The sequence below is a fragment of the Scyliorhinus torazame genome, chromosome 16 (genome assembly GCF_047496885.1).
Source record: "Scyliorhinus torazame isolate Kashiwa2021f chromosome 16, sScyTor2.1, whole genome shotgun sequence".
Classification (NCBI taxonomy): domain Eukaryota; kingdom Metazoa; phylum Chordata; class Chondrichthyes; order Carcharhiniformes; family Scyliorhinidae; genus Scyliorhinus; species Scyliorhinus torazame.
This window is the reverse complement of record NC_092722.1, coordinates 155,460,286-155,486,281: the sequence shown is the minus strand read 5'-3', so window position 1 is coordinate 155,486,281 and position 25,996 is coordinate 155,460,286. Positions and strand designations below refer to the sequence as shown.

The 25,996-nt window shown below is 44.3% G+C and overlaps 1 protein-coding gene across 1 annotated transcript in view; it reads left to right on the top strand.

The window, feature by feature from the left end:
• The first annotated feature begins 3,574 nt into the window (after positions 1 to 3,574).
• The window catches only part of LOC140392439 (G-protein coupled receptor 26-like), a 40,105-nt gene continuing 17,683 nt past the window's right edge, over positions 3,575 to 25,996 (top strand). The window contains exons 1-2 of the mRNA XM_072477697.1: positions 3,575 to 4,242; positions 16,784 to 16,897. Coding sequence (XP_072333798.1) covers positions 3,575 to 4,242; positions 16,784 to 16,897 — 782 coding nt within the window. The remainder of the gene's footprint in view (positions 4,243 to 16,783; positions 16,898 to 25,996) is intronic.

Here is a 25,996-nt window from a genome sequence, read left to right as displayed (position 1 = left end):
TGCCCCTTTTTACCGCAGCTTTTACAAGTAGCTGAGCGGGCCGGGCAGCGCTGCCGGGGGTGTTTCGCCTGCCCACAAAAATAGCAGCGGGGCCCACCGGGATGGTCTGGTGCTCTAGCCGCGCAGGCTTGCGGGGGGGGGGGGGGGAGGGTGGGAGGTGCCGGGGAGTCGGTTGCAACGGGGGTCCACGGAGCCCAAGGGGCTGCCGTGCGGTCGGGGCCGTAGGCGTGGGCATTTTGTGAGGCCACGTCGAGGGAGGCCGCAAGGGCCCATGCCTCTGTGAGTCCTCACGAGTCTCTCTCTAACAGTCTTTGGCGAATTTGAGAAGAAGTCATACCTGCCACAAAAGCATCCCTGATTAGGAGCTCCGTGTGCTCCTTTGCACTCACCGACAGGCAGTTCCAGTTCCTTCCCAAAATTAACAGTGTGCTGTAGAACTCGTTGAGCGATTCTCCGGGGATTTGCCGTCTCGTCGTGAGTTGGTGGCGTGCATAGACCTGGTTTATGGGCCGAATGTAGATTCCTTTCAGCATTGCGAGCGCCGTCGGGAAATCCTCCGCGTCTTCGATGAGCGTGTAGATCTCCGGGCTCACCCTGGAATGCAGGACCTGCGTTTTCTGATCTTACCTGGTCCGGCCGGGGGCCGTTCGAAGGTAACCTTCGAAGCATGCTAGCAGGTGTTTAAACACGGCGGCCGAGTTTACTGCATGGGGGCTGATTCGCAGACACTCCGGGGCGATCCGGAGCTCCATAGTCTTTTAAGCTTGCTTAATAAATTGTAGCGCAACAATTACTCACTCAAGTCGAGAAGAGATTAAATTAATCGAGGCTTTATTAAGCAAGACTTGTTCCGCAGCAGCTGATTTTTATGCCTACATTGCCCTTCTCTATCGTGAACACAGATGCAAAATACTCACTTAAAACCTCACCTAAATCTTCTGTTTCCACACAAATTGCCACATTGGTCCCTAATGGGCCCTATTCTTTCCCTGGTCACACTTTTGTCCTTATTATACTTATAAAGCACATTTGGATTTTCCTTTATTTTATCCACGTAACTCTCAGCCTCGCGGATGCATCTCAATACCGATGCTCAAACTACAAAACCTGGAGCTCAGGTTGGTCAAAGCAGTGGAACTTCCTGCACACATGGTCTTCCTATCAAAATACATCGCCTCACACTTCTCTGCATTGAACTTCATCTGCCACCTATTTGCCCACTCCACCAACTTGTCTACGCCCTTTTGAAGTTCTAAATTTTACCCCTCCTAGTTTACAACGCTTCCAATTTTTTTTTTGTACCGCAACAATTACTCACTCAAGTCGAGAAGAGATGAAATCAATCGAGGCTTTATTAAGCAAGACTTGTTCCCCGGCAGCTCAGTTACAGAATGCGGCTGCGGGGAGAACTCGAGCTCTTATACTCCGCCTTCAGGCGGCAGATCCAACCAGGACCCGGGACCTGTCAGCCAATAGCCTCTCGGCTTCACAGGTACCGTACTACCCCTAATACATACCACCACATTTTTATCAGCCACAAAGTTTGAAATTCTTCCCTGCACACCAAGATCCAGATCATTAATATGTATTTAACTCAATCAAGGACTCCCCTCTCCTCCATCATGATTGGCAGGGTCCTTGACCAGATCTGTTCCATTTCCTGCACTTCTACTCTCACCCCTTCTCCTCCCTCGCAGAACCCTAATAAAGTTCTCATGATTCTCACCTTCCTCACCACCAGTCTTTATATTCAATGGATCATCTTTTGCCATTTTCACCACCTCTCGAATACTGCTTCCAGCAAACACGTCTCCCTCCGCGCCCCGCACCTTTCAGTATTCCGAAGTGGCCACTCACTCTGCTGGAACCTGACCCACCCTCAGTCACCGCAACACCCTTGTCCCTCCCCAATGGCAGCTTTCCCTGCAAGTTCAGTCCGCAAGCGTGACTCCGAGTTTCTATCCGTCAGCTCTTAATTGAATTCTCCACCTTGTTTTCTGTCCTCGGCAGATTTACAGTACGGGCAAAATCAACAAGCCACGTGGTTAGCTGGGCATTGCACTTTAACCCAGTGGGCAATAGTGACCATTCCGCCCGATTCCTTGTTTGCCCCGTGGTAAAGATATCAGATCACGAGCTATGTGCATTAGTTCAAGGTAAATTACGAAATAATATTTGAAACTAACATCATCGGTGCTTTAAGAAGAGGCTTGTCAAGAAGGGCAGCCTTGTGCACCATCATGTTGCAATTACAGTTTAGAATTGGACTTAGAGCTTTACACTTCACCTGAAGTCCTGTAAAATGTACCTTAACGTCCTCAAAGCTTTGTTTCCCTGTCAACTTCACCGACATTTCTACCCCCTCCCCCCAAAAAAAATATTAAAATGATCATCTAAGGTTGCATGCAATGTGTTGCTTTCTGCATATTCGGCTATAAGCGAAATGAATCCACTCTTTATAATCAGGTATTGCCGACATCATGAGCTTCTCTTCTGCTAATGAAGATGACATCCTGCCGATAAGATGTACTGGGCAATATTTCTAGCATCGTATCGGTACTTGATTTCGGCAAAAAATAAACGCCTGCAATATCAATGGAGGCATGTGTTCATTTCCTTCTCATCTGACATGAGAGGGATGGTGATAAATGGTGTGCAAAATGCAGAATATTTTCTGTGCAGATAGCGACCATTCCCACATGTTGCACGACTGAAATTCATCTAATACAGAATATGACTTGAACACACGTGATGTGTGTGTTATGCAGACCAGCGCCAACTTGTACGCGTTGTGTAATATATCTCCTGGGTGAAATTACATTACTGAGTGAGGGAACCACAACTCTCTTTGAATGAAGGGGTTTCCTTCCGTTTTCTCAAAGCATGTTCGAATGGGATTACTTATTGCTCAGTGAACTGCAGAGGAAGGCTATTATTAGATTAAATGTGATATCTTAATGAGCTAGTGTCTAATATTCAAGTTATGATATTGATTATTGTACAATTCGTTTAATCCGATAGTTTAGAATGACAAGGTAAGTATTAACTAATGATCTGGCATTCCGATAACAAGCAATCCACTTACTGTGCCTATCGCTAGCATAACTCTGACATTGCTCTGTATTAGGAGAAGCTTTGGTTCCCTTGTGGTGGGCACTTTTGACCACAGAATTTCAGTGACTCAGCTGTTCATGTGATGAGTAGACCCAATAAATCTTCTCACCACTCAAGGAGGCGCGGAGATTTAAGCCTGTGTGCCTATTTTAGATTGTGTGTCTCCAGTAGTCACTGTGATTGGACTGTCGAAGAGGCGAGCGGGGACACTTTGGAAGGACAAGCAGCCCAGTGGTCTGATCATTGCAGACCCTCAGCGGAATGGACTTTCCTGGTGCTCGGTGAATCTAACCGAGGCAGTGACGTGGAGCCACCAACATCCCCATCAAACTGTCACTCGGCTGAGGAATAGCAGCGGGCTTACTGGGGTGGCAAGCGAGGGTAAATGTGCACAAAAATGCATCCTCTGGGATTTGGGAATAACGCTACTGGCTGCAAGAGACACTGAGCGGTGAGCACCATGGGCACAGTGGAGGTGATCTTATCTCTCTTCCTCGTCGCTCTGATGATTGTGTCATTGCTGTCCAATGTATTGGTGCTGATCTGCTTTCTATACAGTGCGGACATCCGGAAGCAGGTCCCCGGGATGTTTATCATTAATCTGACCCTCAGTAACTTGTTGATGACAGTGCTGAACATGCCTTTGACTCTGGTGGGGATTATCAATGCAGAGCAGCCGGGAACCGACCCCGTCTGCCGAATCGTCGGCTTCCTGGAGACTTTCCTGGTAACTAATTCCATGCTGAGCATGGCTGCTCTCAGCACTGACAGATGGATCGCGGTGGTTTTCCCTTTAAGTTACAATTCCAAAATGCGTTACAAGGACGCTGCCATCATGCTGGGTTACACGTGGCTCCACTCGCTGTCCTTTCCTATAGTGGCAGCATGCCTGTCCTGGGTCGGATACAGCCACCTGTACGCCTCCTGCACGGTCTGCCAGAAGCGGACTGACGACCGGACCCAGTTTGTGGTTTTTACGGTAGTTTTTCACAGCCTCAGTTTTCTCCTTTCGCTAATAGTGCTATGTTTCACCTATCTGAAAGTGCTGAAAGTGGCGCGATTTCACTGCAAGAGGATAGATGTTATCACCATGCAGACACTGGTGTTACTAGTGGACATTCATCCAAGGTAGGCAACCCAGACCGTGGGTCAGTTCCGCCAGAATTTACTGCTCTCTTTGTGAAAACAAAATAACTAAATGTGAGTGAATCTATTTTAGATACCGCCTTTTCTGCTGGAATTATCCCTGGAATCACATACACAGACACACACACACAGACAAGGCAAATAGCAACCCGAGGTGATGTGACTAGTTGTGTGAGCAGAACTGTGACTAAGATCTTGCTTGAACAATATAAACATGCATTTATGGTATCAATATTTTGAGAAGCATTGGTTACTTTTATTTCCAACAACAGACCCTCCCCCACTTTTTAATATTTATTTAGTATTTTTTTTTGTAAAGATGTACCCATTAGAGTTGGGTTTTACCCTGACAATTCGCCGAGAAATGACGGATATATTCGAGAAAGTTAATGATTGTGAAGGATTACGCTGCTTGCAGAGACTGTGTTAATTCTGCAGATTTATGCGTCAATTGACGTTATCCGTGCGGCCCCCGCAATCTCAACACTGACAGATTATAAAAATAAAATACAGTCTAACAGTCCGCACGTTGCAACACGCTCGAAGGTGTAAAACAACGGATCACTTCGAACAGCCCAATTGTTTTCAAAATCCCGTTTCCTTTTATTTAACATTGAAAAGGGACTGAACAAACATGTGTGCTCGACATAGAGTAAGGTCCTTGTTATAACATCCAATGGAACTCTGTGTTGCCTATCCTCAATGAGAATGAAAATCTAGCGATCATATTTCAAAATATGTGTCACTGTGGACATGATGATGTTACTGGGCTGGAAGGATTCCCCATGAAAGGTCAGTTTCAAGAGTTCTGCACGCTGGTTTCAGACTATTGGTGTAAGAAGCATTCTTCTGCAATGGAATCAGTCCCCTGGGCAATCTCTCAGTTGATCACACTCGTTAAAACTGCAGGGTGACAAAGTACAGAGCGGGGAATATTTCATTGCAACATTTCGAATGATAGACCGATAGATTCTCCCTTTTTCCACAAAACTCCAAAGAAAGACTTCACTAAATCTGTGTTGCAGTGAGAATTGTTGATTTGAAATCTTTCCGATTTGGCTTAAATCACAATTCTCTGTCGCAACTAACTGCCGCTAGATTTATGCGGTTTCCATGATAATTACTGTTGAGATAGTTGGACTTTGGTCCCGTTTTACTTTTAAGCTGTTGGTCAACAAGTAGTCCAGTTGTGAGGTGATATTTATTGGACTCCCCCTGTTTCTTGTTCCATATTTCTAAACTCTTTTTCCAAAGCACCGGAAGGAAATTGGTCTTGCTGCTGTAGAAAAAGCCCAAATTAGGAAAAGCCAACAGCCATGTTTGACATTTAAGACTCACACTTCAAGCTAAGACAGGCTCAGCTTGAGATGGAGTGTTGTTTTTAACTGGGATAATCACATTGTGTGTGTGAAATTTATATTTATATTCATATGTGAAAACACGGGGCAGTAATGAAACTTTGAATGTGTCTGTTTATTAAGTTGGTGAAGTTGCCTCTGTGATTTTCTGGTGATAAGGATTAGGTTCCCCCAGATCAAAAATTTAAAAACATATTCCTGTTCGATAAGCATAGACCTTGAATAAACAAAAGCCAACATTGTGATAAAGTCAAAACTAACAAAATAATTTTAAGACTGGAGTGCTGGCTCAAAGGGTATGACTGGATAGTAAATATCTTTGGATCCAACGTGTTCAGGAAAGGTAGAGGAGGTAGGAGCAGAAGAGGGGGTAGCAGTACTGAGTGAGAAAAATATTTAGTGCTCAAGGGACAGGATGTCGCAAAGGGGTCACGGGCAGAATCTACTTGATTAAAGTTAAGAGACAGTAATGGCACCATTGCCTACTGGATGTATTCTATTGCCCACCAACTAGTGGGAAAGACAAATAAACTTTCTTCAGTGAAATTATGTGAAGAGTTACAGAGTAGTTCAAATGGGGGACTGTAATTATGCAGATATAAACTGGAAAACTCGATTGTTGAGGCATAGTCCCGAGACTGTTTTCAAGAGAATTTTCCAGTCCAATGAGAAATAAGTCATTGTTGGACCTGGTTCTTGGGAATGAGGTGGGCCAAGTGGATTAAGTGTGAGTAAGGGAACATTGAGGGGTGTGTGTGATCATTGTATCATAAGGTTTAAGTTGACTATGGAAAAGGACAAGGAAAAAAACAGAGTAAGAATAATTAACTGGGGTGGAAAACAACTTTAATGGGTGAACAATGGATTCAATGGGTTAACAATGGATCTAGGCTGAATACATTGGAATCAAAGGTTGTAGTGGAATAATGGCATTGTCACTGGACTAGTAAACCAGAAACCTAGGGTAACTGGGGGCTCGAGTTCGAATCCCACCACTGTGGATGGTGAAATCTGAGTTCAATAAAAAATTTGGAATAAAAAATCTAATGATGACCATGAAACCATTGTCCATTGTCGTAAAAAATGTCCTTTATTGAAGGAAATCTGCTGCCCTTAACTGGTCTGGCCTACATGTCACTCCAGACCTAAAGCAGTAAAGGATCGGCAATAAATATTGGCCATGTCCCATGAATGAATACAAACAAATAGCTCAACAATGGGATATCTTCAAAGAAATGATAGTTTGGGCACAGTCAAGGAATATACCCTAAAATGGGAAAGGACAGGCAAATCAAGAGCTCCCTGATTGATAAAAGAAATAGAGATTAAGTTCAACGATAAAAAGGGGGTGCATTACAGTTGTCAGATAAATAAAGCAATTGAGAATAAGGCCAATTATGAATCAGAAAAGAAATTTACGTAAGTAGGGAGGGGGCAATGTGGAGCTACTGAATGACTACTTTGCAGCTGTCTTTACCAAGGAAAAAGATGCTGCCAAGTTATAGTGAAATACAAGGTAGTTTGTGAGCTAGAAATTGTGAGAGAATGCACTTAAACATTAAGTCAAGTCTCAGGGCCAGGTGTGATGCATCTAAGGATATTGAGGGAAGGGTGGAAGTTGCTGAGGCATCTGCCATAATCTTCCAATCCTTTTTAGCCGCAGAAGTGGAGCCAGAGGACTAGAGAATTATAAATGCTGTACCCTTGTGCAAAATAAAGGGTGTAAGGATAAACCCAAATACAGACGAGTCATCAGTGATGGGGAAGCTTTTAGACGAGAGAATTCAGGATGAAATTAATAGTCCTTTGGACAAATGAAGATTAATTAAGGAAAGCCAGTACTTATTTGTTAAGGGCAAATTGTGTTTAACTAACTTGTTGAGGTAATAGTGCAGGTGGATGAGAGTCGTCTGGTTAATGTGATGTACATGGACTCCCAAAGGGTTTTTGATAAAGTATTGCAAAACAGGCTTGTCAGCAAAGTTAATGCTCATGGAATAAAAGAAACAACAGCAGCATGGATTACAAATTTGATGAACAGGAAGCAGACTTGTGGTGAACGTTGTTTTTTGGACTGGAGGGAGGTGTGTTGTGGGATTCCCCACGTGTCAGTGTTAGGGCCTCTTTTTTTCTTGTTGCGAATCAATGACCTAGTCTTGGGTGTACAGCGCACAATTTCAAAATTTGCAGATGACACAAAACTTGCAAATATTGTGAACAGTGAAGAGGATGGAGTTAGATTTCAAAAAGGCTGATGAAATTGGTGGACAGAGAATGCAGAGAAGTCTGAATTCATTCATTTTGATCAGAAGAATGGGGAGAGGCAATAAATAACAGTTCCAGGTTCAAAGAGGGTACAGGAGCAGAGGGACCCACGGGATAGATGAAAGGATAGGTTGAGAAAGCATTAATAAGACATATGGGACCTTGACCTTTATAACTTTCTGCATAGAGTAGAAAAGCAAGGAAGTTGGTATAAACTGGTATAAAACACTGCTTCACCCTCAACTGGGGCACTGTGTCCAGTTCCGGGCACCACAATTTAGGATGGATGTAAAAACATTAGAAAGAGCGCATAAAGCATTCAGAAGAATGGTTCCAGGGATGAGGTTGAGGGCTAGATTGTAAGAGCTGGAGCAATTGCCCTTGGAGGAGAAAAGAGTAAGAGGAGGTTTGATAGAGGCATTCAAAATGATGGGCGGTCTGGACAGAGTAGATAGAATTGTTTGTGTTGTCAGAAAGATTGAGAACCACAGGGCATTTTTTTTTGTCAATCACCTTAAATCAATGATGATATGAGAAAAAAGCCTTTTGCACAGCGTGGTGTTCGGATCTGGAATGCATTGCCTGAGTGTGCAGTTTCAATCAATTCCTTTGAAAGAGAGTTGAATAATTATTTGAAGAGAAAACATTTGCAGAGCTGTTGGGAAAACTGGAGGAATGAAACTAGGCGAGTTCCTTTTGCAGAGAGCTGACACAGAACGAATGGACCTAATGGCCATTTGTGTTGTAACCAATTGATAATTCTATGATATAATTCAGGTTTGTAAGAAATGACCACTGTATCATCAAAAAAACATCACCGTTGGTCATTTTGTTGCCTCAACTATGTGATAAAATGTTTGGACATCAAATTTAAGGGAAAATGCTTCAATTTAACTGTTTCATATTCCATCCCCGTTTAAGCTCCGATTAAGCAATTTCAACCTGCAAATAATAATAACAATCATTTTTATTATTGTCACAAGTAGGCTTACATTAACTCTGCAATGTTGTTACTGTGAAAATCCCCTAGTCACCACACTCGGGCGCCTATTCGGGTACACTGAGGGAGAATTCAGAATGTCCAAACCACCTAACAAGCACATCTTTTGGGACTTGTGGGAGGAAACGGAAGCATCCAAAAGAAATTCACGCAGACACGGGGAGAATGTGCAGACTCCACACAGACAGTGACCCAAGCCGGAAATCGAACCCAGGTCCCTGGCGCTGTGAAGCAACAGTGCTAACCACTGTGCAAAGTAACTCATTTTGTAGTCATTGAATTATACTAGCCATTTCCAATGTTTCTCCTGCACTTAAGTTAAACTATAGGTTTTGAAGATTCAAAGTTATATCGTAATTTTAACTAAGTAAAAGATCACATAGTGCTTCTGCTGCCAAATCATAGATGTTGGAATAGGTATCAAAAAGCTTGGTCAAAGAGTTTTAAATAACATCATAAAAGAGAGGTTGAAATGCAGAAGGGTTTAAAGAGGGAAATCCAAGTATTTGTGGCTTAGCCAGCTGAAGGGATGATTACCAATAGTTAAGTGATTAAAACTGAGGTAGGCAAGAGGCCAGAATTGGAGAAACGCAGTAACTTTGGAAAATTGTCAGGCTGCAGGAGGTTATAGAGATAGGGGGCTGGATTCTCCATTATTAGGTCTATGTCCCCACGCCGGCATCAAAACAGTAGAGTTTTACGCCAGAAAAACTTGCATCAAAGGGACACAAATTCTATGTGCTGCAGGAGGCTAGCAGGGACCCAGAGTAGATCTTGCAGCTTTTGCTGCAGATACGAGCCCCCGCACTTCCGGGTCGGAGGCCGTTCAGGCGCATGGCGGCGACCTCCAGCGGCCGCGCCGTGCTCCATGGCGAAATCGAACCACGGAGCTAGACCCACAAAAGAGACCCCAATCGGCCACATGCCCGACCCTCGACCCCCGCACAAGCACTCCCCGGCCGCCGATAAAGCCCCCCCTGGCCTTTAATCAGCCTGCCTCCGACCAGGGCAGCCGCAGACTTAGTCCGCATCCCCACGCATGTATCCCGACCGGCTGGAGCGCATTAGTTCCACGCTGTTGGAACTTCAGCCGGTTGGGGGCAGAGAATGGCTGAGGGGGCCTCTGGTAATGGTCCCAGTTAGGTCCCAGGCGGCGCGGCCGTACTCCCCCGAGTACGCCGCTTTTCGGGGCCCTCAGAATCAGTGAACCAGCGTCGGTCCCGATTTCTTGCGGGAAAATGGATCTCCGCTCCTGCTCCGGCCGCGATGTCGGTGCAAGGGTGCGGAGATTCCAGCCAAGAGAGGATGTAGTTACATCGAACATTACAGCACAGTACAGGCCCTTCGGCTCTCGATGTTGCGCCGACCTGTGAAACCACTCTAAAGCCCATCTACACTATTCCCTTATCGTCCGTATGTCTATCTAATGACCATTTGAATGCCCTTAGTGTTGGCGAGTCCACTACTGTTGCAGGCAGGGCATTCCACGCCCTTACTACTCTCTGAGTAAAGAACCTACCTCTGACATCTGTCTTATATCTATCTCCCCTCAATTTAAAGCTATGTCCCTTCGTGCGAGACATCGCCATCCGAGGAAAAAGGCTCTCACTGTCCACCCTATCTCATCCTCTGATCATCTTGTATGCCTCAATTAAGTCACCTCTTAACCTTCTTCTCTCTAACGAAAACAGCCTCAGGTCCCTCAGCCTTCCCTCATAAGATCGTCCCTCCATGCCAGGCAACATTCTGGTAAATCTCCTCTGCACCCTTTCCAATGCTTCCACATCCTTCCTATAATGCGGCGACCAGAATTGCACGCAATACTCCAAATGCGGCTGCACCAGAGTTTTGTACAGCTGCAACATGACCTCATGGCTCCGAAACTCAATTCTTCTACCAATAAAAGCTAACACACCGTATGCCTTCTTAACAACCCTCTCAACCCGGGTGGCAACTTTCAGGGATCTATGTACATGGACACCAAGATCTCTCTGCTCATCCACACTACCAAGAATCTTACCATTAGCCCAGTACTCTGTCTTCCTGTTATTCCTTCCAAAATGAATCACCTCACACTTATCTGCATTAACCTCCATTTGCCACCTCTCAGCCCAGCACTGCAACTTATTTATGTCCCTCTGTAACTTGTAACATCCTTCCGCACTGCCCACAACTCCATCGACTTTAGTGTCATCTGCAAATTTACTTACCCATCCTTCTACGCCCTCCTCCAGGTCATTTATAAAAATGACAAACAGCAGTGGCCCCAAAACAGATCCTTGTGGTACACCACTAGTAACTGGATTCCAGTCTGAACATTTCCCATCAACCACCACCCCTTGTCTTCTTCCAGCTAGCCAATTTCTGATCCAAACTGCTAAATCACCCTGAATCCCATACCTCCGTATTTCCTGCAGTAGCCTACTGTGGGGAACCTTATCAAACGCTTTACCGAAATCCATATACACCACATCAACTGCTTTACGCTCATCCACCTGTTTGATTACCTTCTCAAAGAACTCAATAAGGTTTGTGAGGCACGACCTACCCTTCACAAAACCGTGTTGACTATCTCTAATCAAATTATTCCTTTCCAGATGATTATACATCCTATCTCTTAAATCTTTCCAAGACTTTGCCCACAACAGAAGTAAGGCTCACTGGTCTATAGTTACCAGGGTTGTCTCTACTCCCCTTCTTGAACAAGAGGAACAACAGTTGCTATCCTCCAGTCTTCTGGCACTATTCCTGTTGACAAAGATGACTTAAAGATTAAAGCCAAAGGCTCAGCAATGACCTCCCTAGCTTCCTAGAGAATCCTAGGATAAATCCCAGGCCCAGGGGACTTATCTATTTTCGCACTTTCCAGAATTGCTAACACCTCCTCCTTATGAACCTCAAGCCCTTCTAATCTAGTAGCCTGAATCTCAGTATTCTCCTCGACAACATTGTCTTTTTCCTGTGTGAATACTGACGAAAAATATTCATTTAGCACCTCTCCTATCTCCTCGGACTCCACGCACAACTTCCCACTACTGTCCTTGACTGGCCCTACTCTTACCCTAGTCATTCTTTTATTCCTGACATATCTCTAGAAAGCTTTAGGGTTATCCTTGATCCTACCTGCCACAGTCTTCTCATGTACCCTCCTGGCTCTTCTTAGCTCTCTCTTTAAGTCCTTCTTAGCTAACTTGTAACTCTCGAGCGCCCTAACTGAACCTTCATGTCTCACCTTTACATAAGCCTCCTTCTTCCTCTTGACAAGTATTTTGACTGCTTTAGTAAACCATGGTTCCCTCGCTCGACCACTTCCTCCCTGCCTGACAGGTACATACTTATCAAGGACACGCAGTAGCTGTTCCTTGAACAAGCTCCACATTTCCATTGTACCCATCCCCTGCAGTTTTTCTCTCCATCCGATGCATCCTAAGTCTTGCCTCATCGCATCATAATTGCCTTTCCCCCAGATATAACTCTTGCTCTGCGGCATATAGTTAAGGAGGAATTTGACAACAAGGATGAGAACTTTTAAATCAAGACATTGCGGGACCATGAGCCAACGTAGGTCAGAGAGAACTGAGGAAATGGGTAATCTGAATTTGATGAATTTGAATACAGACAGGAAAGTTTGAGATGAGCTCCAGTTTACAGAGTGTAATATGGAAGGTCAGACAGGAGAGCATTGGAATAATCAAATTAGGAGGTAACAAAGGCTTGGATGAAGGTTTCAGTATCAGATGAGCTGAGGCAGAATAGAGTTGCGTGATATTACACAGGTGGAATTAGGCATACTTGGTGACAGCGATTATATGGGGGTCAGAGGTTCAGCACAGAGTTCAAATAGAATGCTGAAGTTGCAAACAGTCTGGTTCAACCTCAGAATTTGGCCAAAAAGAGAGATGGAGTTGGGGGGTGGGGCGGGGGTGCACAAGGGAATGGAGTTGATGGCAGGATTGATGACAGTGATTTAGATTTTCCCAAAATGTAATTGGAGGAAGTTTATGCTCATCTATTACTAGATGTCCAATAAGAAGTATGTTGAATCAGTGGCAGGGGAGGAGTTGAGAACATTTTTTTTTTGATAAACAATTTTATTGAGGCATTTTGGCATAGTAAACATCAACAATACAAAACAGTGTGCAAAGAACAATCAACATAGTGCAAAAACCAGCTCTCCTCCCACAAGGACCCGCCTAACTAACCCCCTAATCTACGTTTCCCTAACCCCCCCCCCCCACCCACCCGCTGACGATTAATTTTCCGCGACAAAGTCGATAAATGGTTGCCACCTCCGGGCGAACCCTGACAGTGACCCTCTCAGAGCGAACTTAATTTTCTCCAGGCCGAGGAAGCTCGCCATATCCGATAGCCAGGTCTCCGACTTCGGGGGCTTTGAGTCCCTCCATGCCAGCAGAATTTGTCGCCGGCTACCAGGGAAGCAAAGGCCAAAACGTCAGCCTCTCTCTCCTCCTGGACTCCTGGGTCCGCTGAAACCCCCCAAATTGCCACCCCTGGACTCATCACCACCCTTGTTTTCAGTACCCGGGACATAACATCCGCGAACCCCTGCCAGTACCCCCTGAGTTTTGGACATGACCAGAACATGTGGACATGGTTCGCTGGTCCTCCCGCACATCTGGCGCACATGTCCTCCAGTCCAAAGAATTTACTCATCCGGGCCACTGTCATATGGGCCCAGTGGACGACCTTGAATTGGATCAGGCTGAGCCTAGCTCATGTTGTGGTCGCGTTAACCCTACTGAACGCCTCCGCCCGTAAGCACCTCTTCTATCTCACCTCCGAGCTACTCTTCCCACTTAAGCTTCAACTCATCGGTCTGCGTCTCCTCTGCCCCCATAAGTTCTTTATATATATCCGAGACCCTCGCCTCCCCCACCCATCTTCTGGACACTACCCTGTCCTGGATCCCCATAAGTGGCAGGCGTGGGAAGGATGGAATCTGTCTGCGTAGAAAGTTCCGCACCTGCAAGTACCTGAAATCATTCCCTCTCGACGGCCCAAATTTCTCCTCCAGCGCCCTCATGCTCGGGAAGCTCCCTTCTAAGAACAGATCCCCCATCCTCTCAATCCCAGTCCTCACCATGTTCGGAACCCACCGTCCATATTCCCCGGGGCAAACCGGTGATTGTCTCAAATTGGGGACCAAACCGATGCTCCCATTCCCCCCACATGCCTTCTCCATTGGCCCCAGATCCGCAAAGTCGCCACCACTATCGGGCTGGTGGAGTACCGTGCCGGCGGGAGCGACAGGGGCACAGTAACTAGGGCTGCCAAACTGGTCCCCCTGCACAAAGCTGCCTCCATCCGCCCACAAACCGACCCCGCACCCACCATCCACTTCCTTATCAAAGCTATGTTGGCCGCCCAGTAGTAATTACTAAAGTTTGGCAGCGCGAGCCGCCCTTCACCTCAGTTCCTCTCGAGCATCAATCTCCTCACCCACGGGGACTTTCCCGCCCACACAAATCCCATAATCATTTTATTGACCCTAAAAAAGGACCGTGGAATGATAATGGGGAGACACTGGAATACGAACAGGAATCTCGGGAGGATCGTCATTTTAACCGTCTGCACTCTCCCCGCTAGTGTCAGTGGGAGCGCATCCCACCTCCGGAAATCGACCCTCATTTGCTCCACCAACCGAGATAAGTCCAACTTGTGCAGCCAACCCTATTCCGCACCACCTGTATCCCTAAGTATCTAAAACTGTCCCCTAATAACCTAAACGGCAGCCCCCTTAGCCGACCCGCCTGGTCCCTCGCCTGGACTACAAACAACTCACTTTTTGCCATGTTCAGTTTATACCCCGAGAACCGACCGAATTCCCTCAGGATTCCTATGATTTCATCCATCCCAGCCACTGGATCCGTGATGTATAAGAGCAGGTCGTCAGCGAAACTCTGTGTTCCACTCCCCCCATACCAGCCCCTTCCAACCCCTAGAAGCTCTCAGGGCAATTGCCAGCGCCTCTATTGCTAGCGCAATATGACCATATTAATAATTATATGTTTGAGCAAACATATAGGTGAGCAATTATGTATGATATTCCATGAAGTCAGCAGTGGGGAGAGGGGGCATCTCTGCCTTGTCTTTCGCTACCGTCTAAAATAGTCAGACGTCATCCTATTCATCCTTACACTAGCCTCCGGAGCCTGTTACAGCAGCCTAACCCAGTCGATAAAGCCCTCCCCGAACCCAAATCATCTCAGTACCTCCCATAAATAGTCCCACTCAACCCGGTCGAAAGCCTTCTCGGCATCCATTGCCACAACTACCTCTGCCTCCCTACTCTCCGGGGGGCATCATGATTACATTCAGCAGCCTTCTTAGGTTGGCCACCAACTGCCTGCCCTTGACGAATCTGGTTTGATCTTCCATAATAACATCCGGCACACAGTCCTCAATCCTAGCAGCCAAGAGCTTGGTCAGTAATTTTGCATCTACTATAAGCAGAGAGATCGGCCGAGGAGTTGAGAAAGTTGGTCGTGAGATAGAGCTGGGTGTTGTCAGCTTATATTTGAGACCCAAGATTGTAATTTTTATATTTCAGAGCAATGTAACACAGTTTTAAAAAACTGATCAACTCAATAATTTGTAATGTCCTTGTGTAAGATAGGTTGTTCTGCCTTGGGACAAATCAATGGCTGAGTATGCTGCAGTCTGCTACAAGCTGAATTCTCATCATGCAATAAAAAAAACAGAGCACGAGTAGTATGTTGAACCAAGTCACAATTGGTGCAAGACATGATTCAGTAGTAATATATTCATCACATGTTGTGGTGAGGTCATGCTATGCAAGGATGAGACCTGGGGAAAAGTCCCAAAAGACGTGCTGTTAAGTGAATTGGACATTCTGAATTCTCCCTCTATGCACCCGAACAGGCGCCGGAATGTGGCGACTAGGGACTTTTCACAGTAACTTCATTGCAATGTTAATGTAAGCCTACTTGTGACAACAGAGATTATTAATCAATTAATTAATTAATTAAAAAGAAACTTTTGACAAATGCTTCTGCAGATAACCTATCTGCTGAAACCTCGGAAATGAAGTAAACATATGCCACTGCAAAATCTGTTTCCCCCTCAGTCACAGTTGAAATCAATTTGGATGAAATTAGTGAAATAGCTTGTAAACAGTTGGAATCGTTCACATTTTTCAACATTTATTAGGTTCAATAACATTTAAAAAGAACTCTTTTCCTGGAACCACATTGAATAATATTGCCATTTCTATCTATTCTTTATCAGATTGTATTATTCCTGTACAAAGTAGGGAAGAACTAAATTTAGTGCACACCATTTTTAATGTTTGCTCAAACATATAATTATTAATATGGTCATATTTGTCATAAATATATTAGATTACCAAAATAATGTTTCACATAATATACATATTACATTGCTTGTGAGGATTCCTGATATATGCATATAATTTTGTTCCAATTAAAGACATATTTGTGATGATTAATAATAAAATGTCAAGTAAGTTCAGTTCTCATTGCCCTTACTGTTCCTATAAAATGATTAGCGTAATCTGTAAAATGTTATCTGTATATCTGACAGCTGTGGTGATACACAGGAAAACATACTTGAAGCAATTTTGCCCAATTTAAAACAATACATTTCTTGTGATAGTTGCAAGTTGCCTGGAGTTGACCACTTTCAATAGTGATAGCAACTGGACTACTTAGAAATTGCATACCTCTCCATCTCTGTGGTCTTTCTTGTTTTATAGCACAGTGTATAGTAATCCTTTTAGAACCAGCTTCGGACTAAGAGTCTGAAAAACAAACTCATTTTTACTTCTGTGATTTTACCAGCAAATGCTTCTGACTTCATGGAATATCATACATAATTGCTCACCTATATTCCTTTGCAGTGTGAGACAACGCTGCCTAGAAGAGCAAAAGCGGCGAAGACAGCGGGCAACAAAGAAGATCAGTACTTTCATTGGTACCTTTATACTGTGCTTCGCACCTTATGTCATTACAAGGTGTGTATAGTAATGTAGCCTTTCGCCATAGCAAATGGTGCAGCACTTTGCTGATCATGTGCCAGTTTTAAATATATTGCAGAAAACAATATTCATGAGCTTTGAAAAGTTGAATCTAATGTTTTCCAGATACATCCTTGTCTTATTTGTTCACACTTTATTTTGAGCTTTACATTCTTGTAGTTCGGTTTTAGGTGGTCAGGAATCATCATTCATTGGCTTGACCTATGAGAATTCAAACTGAGTTTGGGGATATTATACAGGTTGTTTTTAAAAGGCAACAGCAGCATAGGCAGCTTTTTACATCCCACTCAAGACTGGGTTTGATGTGGGAAGGAGAGAGGGACGTAAAATTGAATGGACAAGATTCTCTCCCCCAGAGTTGCCGTTAGGCACCGGCTCTCAGGATGGAGAACACCGATCACTTGCCACCCTTAAAATTCTACCCTATAAGTCATATTCTCGAGGGAGATAAGCCTCTTAACTGCAGTCAGCATTCCAAATATTAGCTGCACTAGTTGAGGGTGCTCGGGAAGTAATCTCAGTAGCATAGAGCTCCCACACAAGTTTCACATGTTACCAAATTGCTGTTCCGAGAAAGTGGATTGTGGAACTGAAGATGTTGATTAGGTTAGCATTGATAACATAAACAATTACGCAGAAAGTACTGAAATACTGCTTTATTGCCTATGCAATGAATTACTAGCTATCGTATCCATAAGCTTCACTTGGCTTGCTGATTTTTATAGGTGAACTGTGGCATCTTTGAGCTGCAAATTACACTTTTTTTGTATCGTGTAAGTATTGGTTTCTGAGCTGTACTCTGACTGCTATTGGCAGAGGAGGATTGGCGGGGATAGAGAGGTCCACCCATCATGCCAGGTGCATATAAGGCACAATGCCAGATCCTGCTGAAAAATAACATATCAGGTCTAATGCATGTACGTAAGAATTAGTGTGACAGCATTGTGCCACCTTGCTCATGAATACCTTGGGCACAATCAAACAACTATATCCGTGGCTGCCAAAGGCAACTCAGCACTTAACTTTGATCTATTGACATTTTCAGGTGTAACACTGGTGCCATTGTCACTGCCAGCCACTTTGCTGTCCACAGATATTTTAAGGAGGCCACAAAATGCCTTAATCAGCAGTGCCAATAACTTAATCACTTACACCCAGTGGAAAGGGTAATAATTTTATATACTAATGATGTTTTCAAGATTCTCGAGTGTTCATTGAATTTACCTATGTCCTCGGGTACTGAATCACAGAATATTTACAATGCAGAAGGAAGCCATTCAGCCCATCGCGTCGAGCAATTCACTTTGTGTCATTCTCCCAGGCCGTCACCCCGCAATCTTGCACATTCTTCCTTTTCAGGTCAAAGTCTAATTTCCTTCTGAATGCCTCAGCTGAATCTGCTTCCACACTCAGGCAATGTATTCCAGAGCCTAGTCATTTGCATTGTGAAAAAGCTTTATTTCATATTGCTTTTGCTTCTTTTGTCAGTTACTTTAAATCTGTGCCTCCTCGATCTTGATCCACTCATGAGTAGGAACTATTTCTCCCCGTCTACCTTCCAAACTCATGGCCACCCACCTAGAAGGACAAGGGCAGCAGACACCTGGGAACACCACCACCTGGAAGTTCCCCTCCAAGCCACACACCACCCTGACTTGTAAATACATTGCTGTTCCTTCAATGTGACTGGGTCAAAATCCTGGAACTCCCTCCCTAACAGTACCTTCGGTATACCTACACCACATGGGTTGCAGTGGTTCAAGAAAGCAGCTCACCACCACCTTCTCAAGGGCGATTGGGGATGGATAATAAATGCTCGCCTTGTCCGCATCACCCACATCCCACAAATGTATTAAAAAAAGCATTGTCACGGCCGCAGGACTTTGAATATCTCTGTCAAATCTCCTCTCAGGCTTCTTTTCTGTCAGGAAAATATTTGCTTGTGCAATCTATCTTCTTAACTTAAGTTTCTAATCTCTGGAACCATTCTCGTGAATCATTTCTGCACCCTCTCCAATCCTTCAAATCCTTCTGAAATCACAGTACCCAGAAGGAGGCAAACTTCTCCACCCGAGGCCGAACTACAAGTTTATCATAACCCATGCTCTTATACACTATGCCCCTATTAATGAAGCCGAGGATATTGTATTCTTTATTAACGCCTCTCTCAACCTGTCAATGACTTAAAGTACATTTACATCCAGGTCCCTCCTCTCCTGCATCCTCTTTAGAGTTGAGACCTTCATTTGTCCCTCCAGTTTCTTCCCACCAAAATTAATCACTTAACATTTCTTCACATTGAACTTTATCTGCCACTTCTCCACCAATTCCATCAACTTGTCTATGCCCTTTTCAAATTCTACTCTATTTTCTGCACAGTTCACATAGCATCCAAGTTTTGCATAACCTGCAAACTTTAAAATTGTACTCTGTACACCAAGGTCTAGATCATTAATATGCATCATGAAAAGCAAAGACAGATAAAAAAATACAATTAAGAGCTAGGCTGAATATAAAAACTTCACAGGGGAACTCTGCCACAAACATTGCTCCAGCCCCCCAAAAAACATCCAATAACCACTGCCCTCTGTTTCCTGTCACTCAGTCAATTTCATATCCATGCTGCTACTGTCCCTTTCATTCCATGAGCTATAACTTGATTTACAAGTCTGCTATGCGGCACTATATCAGATGCTTTTTGGAAGTCCATATACACCACATCAACATCAGTACCCTCATCTACCCTCTCTGTTACCTCTACAACAAACTCCATATCAAGTTTAGAGCAGGGACAGGAATGGTTGTTGCAGGTGCCGGGGTTTAGATATTTCAGTAAGCTCAGGGAAGGTGGTAAAAGAGGGGGCGGGGTGGCATTGTTAGTCAAGGACAGTATTACAGTGGCAGAAAGGATGTTTGATGAGGACTCGTCTACTGAGGTAGTATGGGCTGAGATTAGAAACAGGAAAGGAGAGGTCACCCTGTTAGGGGTTTTCTATAGGCCTCCGAAAAGTTCCAGAGATGTAGAGGAAAGGATTGCAAAGATGATTCTGGATAGGAGTGAAAGCAACAGGGTAGTTGTTATGGGGGACTTTAACTTTCCAAATATTGACTGGAAGTGCTATAGTTCGAGTACATTAGATGGGTCCGTTTTTGTCCAATGTGTGCAGGAGGGTTTCCTGACACAGTATGTAGCTAAGCCAATGAGAGGCAAGGTCATATTGGATTTCGTACTGGGTAATGAACCAGGACAGGTGTTAGATTTGGAGATAGGTGAGCACTTTGGTGATAGTGACCACAATTCGATTACATTTACTTTAGTGATGGAAAGGGATAGGTATATACCGCAGGGCAAGAGTTATATCTGGGGGAAAGGCAATTATGATGAGATGAAGCAAGACTTAGGATGCATCGGATGGAGAGGAAAACTGCAGGGGATGGGCACAATGGAAATGTGGAGCTTGTTCAAGGAACAGCTACTGCGTGTCCTTGATAAATATGTACCTGTCAGACAGGGAGGAAGTGGTCGAGCGAGGGAACCGTGGTTTACGAAAGCAGTCGAAACACTTATCAAGAGGAAGAAGGAGGCTTATGTAAAGATGAGACATGAAGGTTCAGTTAGGGCACTCGAGAGTTGCAAGTTAGCTAGGAAGGACCTAAAGAGAGAGCTAAGAAGAGCCAGGAGGGGACATGAGAAGTCTTTGGCAGGTAGGATCAAGGATATCCCTAAAGCTTTCTAGAGATATGTCAGGAATAAAAGAATGACTAGGGTAAGAGTAGGGCCAGTCAAGGACAGTAGTGGGAAGTTGTGCGTGGAGTCCGAGGAGATAGGAGAGGTGCTAAATGAATATTTTTCATCAGTATTCCCTCAGGAAAAAGACAATGTTGTCGAGGAGAATACTGAGATTCAGGCTACTAGACTAGAAGGGCTTGAGGTTCATAAGGAGGAGGTGTTAGGAATTCTGGAAAGTGTGAAAATAGATAAATCCCTTGGGCCGGATGGGATTTATCCTAGGATTCTCTGGGAAGCAAGGGAGGAGATTGCTGAGCCTTTGGCTTTGATCTTTAAGTCATCTTTGTCTACAGGAATAGTGCCAGAAGACTGGAGGATAGCAAATGTTGCCCCCTTGTTCAAGAAGGGGAGTAGAGACAACCCTGGTATCTATAGACCAGTGAGCCTTACTTCTGTTGTGGGCAAAGTCTTGGTAAAGTTTATAAGAGATAGGATGTATAATCATCTGGAAAGGAATAATTTGATTAGAGATAGTCAACACGGTTTTGTGAAGGGTAGGTCGTGCCTCACAAACCTTATTGAGTTCTTTGAGAAGGTGACCAAACAGGTGGATGAGGGTAAAGCAGTTGATGTGGTGTATATAGATTTCAGTAAAGCGTTTGATAAGGTTCCCCACGGTAGGCTACTGCAGAAAATACGGAGGCATGGGATTCAGGGTGATTTAGCAGTTTGGATCAGAAATTGGCTAGCTGGAAGAAGACAAAGGGTGGTGGTTGATGGCAAATGTTCAGACTGGAGTCCAGTTACTAGTGGTGTACCACAAGGATCTGTTTTGGGGCCACTGCTGTTTGTCATTTTTATAAATGACCTGGAGGAGGGCGTAGAAGGATGGGTGAGTAAATTTGCAGATGACACTAAAGTCGGTGGAGTTGTGGACAGTGCGGAAGGATGTTACAAGTTACAGAGGGACATAGCTGCAGCTGCAGTGCTGGGCTGAGAGGTGGCAAATGGAGTTTAATGCAGAAAAGTGTGAGGTGATTCATTTTGGAAAGAATAACAGGAAGACAGAGTACTGGGCTAATGGTAAGATTCTGGCGGAGCCATGAGGTCATGTTGCAGCTGTACAAAACTCTGGTGCGGCCGCATTTGGAGTATTGCGTGCAATTCTGGTCGCCACCTTATAGGAAGGATGTGGAAGCATTGGAAAGGGTACAGAGGAGATTTACCAGAATATTGCCTGGTATGGAGGGAAGACCTTATGAGGAAAGGCTGAGGGACTTGAGGCTGTTTTCGTTAGAGAGAAGAAGGTTAAGAGGTGACTTAATTGAAGTATACAAGATGATCAGAGGAGTAGATGGAGAGGACAATGAGAGCCTTTTTCCTCGGATGCTGATGTCTAGCACGAGGGGACATAGATTTAAATTGAGGGGAGATAGATATAGGACAGATGTCAGAGGTAGGTTCTTTACTCAGAGAGTAGTAAGGGCGTGGAATGCCCTTCCTGCAACAGTAGTGGACTTGCTAACACTAAGGGCATTCAAATGGTCATTGGATAGACGTATGGACAATAAGGGAACAGTGTAGATGGGCTTTAGAGTGGTTTCACAGGTCAGCGCAACATCGAGGGCCGAAGGGCATGTACTGCGCTGTAATGTTCTATGTTCTATATGTTGGTTAAACATAATTTTCCTTTCAGAAATCCATGCTGGGTTTCCTTAATTTACCATGCGCTGGATTTTCTGTCCTGCTGCACCACATTTCTGTTTCACCCCGCCAGCGGGATGCTCTGTTACATCGGCTGGTCAATGGCGTTTCCCATTGTGGGGCAGCCCCATGCCGTCGGAAAACCCCCGGGCTGCCGGCAAAATGGAGAATCCCGACGGCGGAGAATTCAGCACCATTAGTCAATGTGGCTATTCATTTTGTCCCAAATATTGTTTGTAGAGGCTTACCAATCACAAACTTAATCTGACTGGTTGTAATTTCTGAGCTTATCTTTCTGTCCTTTTGTGAGCAAGGATATATGTTTGCAATTTTTCAGTCTTCTGGCACCAATCTAAGTCTATGGAAAACTGAAACATTATGGCTTGTGCTCCACAATTTCCACTTTCACTTCCTTTGGTATCCTTGGAAGCATCTCATCTGGTCCTGGTGCCTAATCAACTTTATGTAAAAACAGCCTATCCAATACCGCCTCCTCATTAATTTTCAACCCTTCTAGTGCCTTTCACCATGGCCTGGGTAGCATCTTCTTCCTTGGTAAAGACAGATGCAATGTATTCATTTAATAATAATAATCTTTATTAGTGTCACAAGTAGGATTACATTAACACTGCAATGAAGTTACTGTGAAAATCCCCTAGTCGCCACACTCCAGCGCCTGTTCAGGTACACGGAGGGAGAATTCAGAATGTCCAATTCACCTAACAAGCATGTCTTTCGTACTTGTGGGAGGAAACCGGAGCACCCAGAGGAAACCCACGCAGACACGGGGAGAACGTGCAGACTCCGCACAGACAGTGACCCAAGCTGGGAATCGAACTTGGGACCCTGGCACTGTGAAGCAACAGTGCTAACCACTGTGCTACCGTAATATTCAACTAAGCTCTTGCCTCCATGTGTAAATCACCTTTTGGTTCCTGAATCAGCCATACACCTCCCTTTACCACCTTTTATTATCTGTATGCTTAATGAAGACTGGGATTCCCTTTTATGTTGGCTGCTAAAGTCTTTTCATGCTCCCTCTTTGCTTCTCTTATTTGCTTTTTCACCTCCCCTCTGAACTTTTTATATTCAGCCTACTTCTCAATTGTATTTTTTATTTGTCCTAAGAACACTTTTTCTTCTTTATCTTAATTTCCATCCCTTTTGTCAACCAGGGTGCTCTGGGTTTGTTTACCTTACCTTTCACCTTTCCCTTTTGAAGAAATATACCTTGATTGTTCCTGAACTCTCTCTTCTTTGAAGGTAACCTATTGTTCAACCACTGTTTTTCCTGCCAATCTTGGATTCTAATTTCAGAAAATACTGGACAATCTCAGCAAGTCTGACAGCATCTGTGGAGAGAAAAGGGAGCTGACGTTTTGAGTCTGGATGAGAGCTTTGTCAGAGGCTTTGACAAAGAGTCACCCAAATGTGAAACGTTAGCTCCGTTTTCTCTCCACAAATGCTGTCAGACCTGCTGAGATTGTCCAGAATTTTCTGATTTTTGTTTCAGATTCCAGCATCCGCAGCAATTTGCTTTTATCTTTGATTCTACTTTATTTGGTCCAGATTTGTTCTTACCCCACTGTAGTTGGTATACTCACAGTTAATTATTCTTACTCTGGATTGTTCTTTGTCCTTTTCCGTAGCCAACCTAAACCTTTAGATATGACCCACATCAGATAGAACATAGAACTTACAGTGTAGAAGGAGGCCATTCGGCCCATTGAGTCTGCACTGACCCACTTAAGCCCTCACTTCCACCCTATCCCCGTAACCCAATAACCCGTCCTAACCTTTTTGGTCGCTAAGGGCAATTTGTCACGGCCAATCCACCTAACCTGCATGTCTTTGGACTGTGAGAGGAAACCAGAACACCCGGAGGAAACCCACGCAGACACGGGGAGAACGTGCAAACTCTGCACAGACAGTGACCCAGCGGGGAATCGAACCTGGGACCCTGGCGCTGTGAAGCCACAGTGCTATCCACGTGTGATACCATGCTGCAGATGTGAAGAATTTTATTCCCTGTATCAGAATGTACATGATCACAATCACAGAACGATGCAGATAATGTCTGTTTCCTTTGGAAATATTATCATGCCTTCACTTTAATGCAAAACTCTGTACTGTATTTATTTCAAGAGGGAAGAAGAATGGAAGAATTGCTACTGAGAGATTGGGGCAAACTACTCCAGCGGTAATTTATGGTCCTTGTGTCAACCATATAAGAAGCAAAACATAGATGGAAGAAACTTATACAACAAACAGAATAATTATCCAATGCTAGGATCTTAAAACAGCACCACAGCTGTCTTGACGTATAAGGGATGCTGTACCATATAACCCTACCCAACTGTTACAAATGCCAAGTCTGCTCTACATATTCATTTGGGCTCAGCATCACTGGTTTCCCTGTAGGTGGATACCTCCATCTGTTTCAGCCCAGTATTTAGCCATATCATGATGTGACCTGGGGCTGTAATAACAAAAGCTCCGTGTTCTACGAATTGGATGCTCGAATATTGCTTGTGTGACCACATCATTTTGCAATCTCCTGAGAGGTGAACTGATTGACACTTTGGTGAGGCAAAGCCTAATACAAATCGTGATGCTGCTTTATTGTGCTGCCAGTGATTTGAACGACTGCTTAGCACTGTTAGCAGCTGCTGGCTTGTTGGCTCTCATCACTAATCTTATCTGGCGAGCTGCTTGTGCAGACTTAAAGCACATTTTCTTTATGTTCTTTAAAACAGCAATACTAGGAGTCAACAGGAATGCCACATAAACCTTAAGGAACTTAAGTTTTAGGCAATAAATATATTCTTTGGGATCTGTTATATTACTGTGTGAAATTTGTTACCTTCCACAATTGCAATTATTCACAATCATAATTAATGGGTTAATTTATATTTTTCACATGCATTTGGATTATTTTGTGTGTATTTTCATCTGCGCAAATCCCTGAATCAAATAAGTAGGCTCGAACATCCAAGTTGTAAAACACCAACTTGACTACCTGCATTTTTGTACCCTTCAGAGGCCTGATATGGTGAGGGACAGGTAGTATTGAGGAAGCAAGGGAGCTGCAGAAGGACTTGGACTGCTCGGATAGTGGGCAAAGAAGTGGCAGATGGAATACAATGTGGAAAAGTGTGAGGTTATGTACTTTGGAAGGAGAAATGGAAGCAAAAACTATTTTCTAAATGGGGAAATGCTTAGGAAACCAGAAGCACAAAAGTACTTGGGAGTTCTTGTTCAAGATTCTCTAAAGGTTAACGTGCAGGTTCAGTCGGCAGTTAGGAAGGCAAATGCAATGTTAGCATTCATGTCGAGAGGGCGAGAATACAAGAGCAGGGATGTACTTCTGAGTCTGTATAAGGCTCTGGTCAGACACAATTTGGAGTATTGTGAGCAGTTTTGCGGCCCGTATCTAAGGAAGGATGTGCTGGCCTTGGAAAGGGTCCAGAAGAGGTTCACAAGAATGATTCCTGGAATGAAGAGCTTGTCATATGAGGAACGGGTGAGGACTCTGGGTCTGTACTCGTTGCAGTTTAGAAGGATGAGGGGGGAATTTTATTGAAACTTACAGGAAACTGAGAGGCCTGGATAGAGTGGATGTGGAGAGGATGTTTCCACTA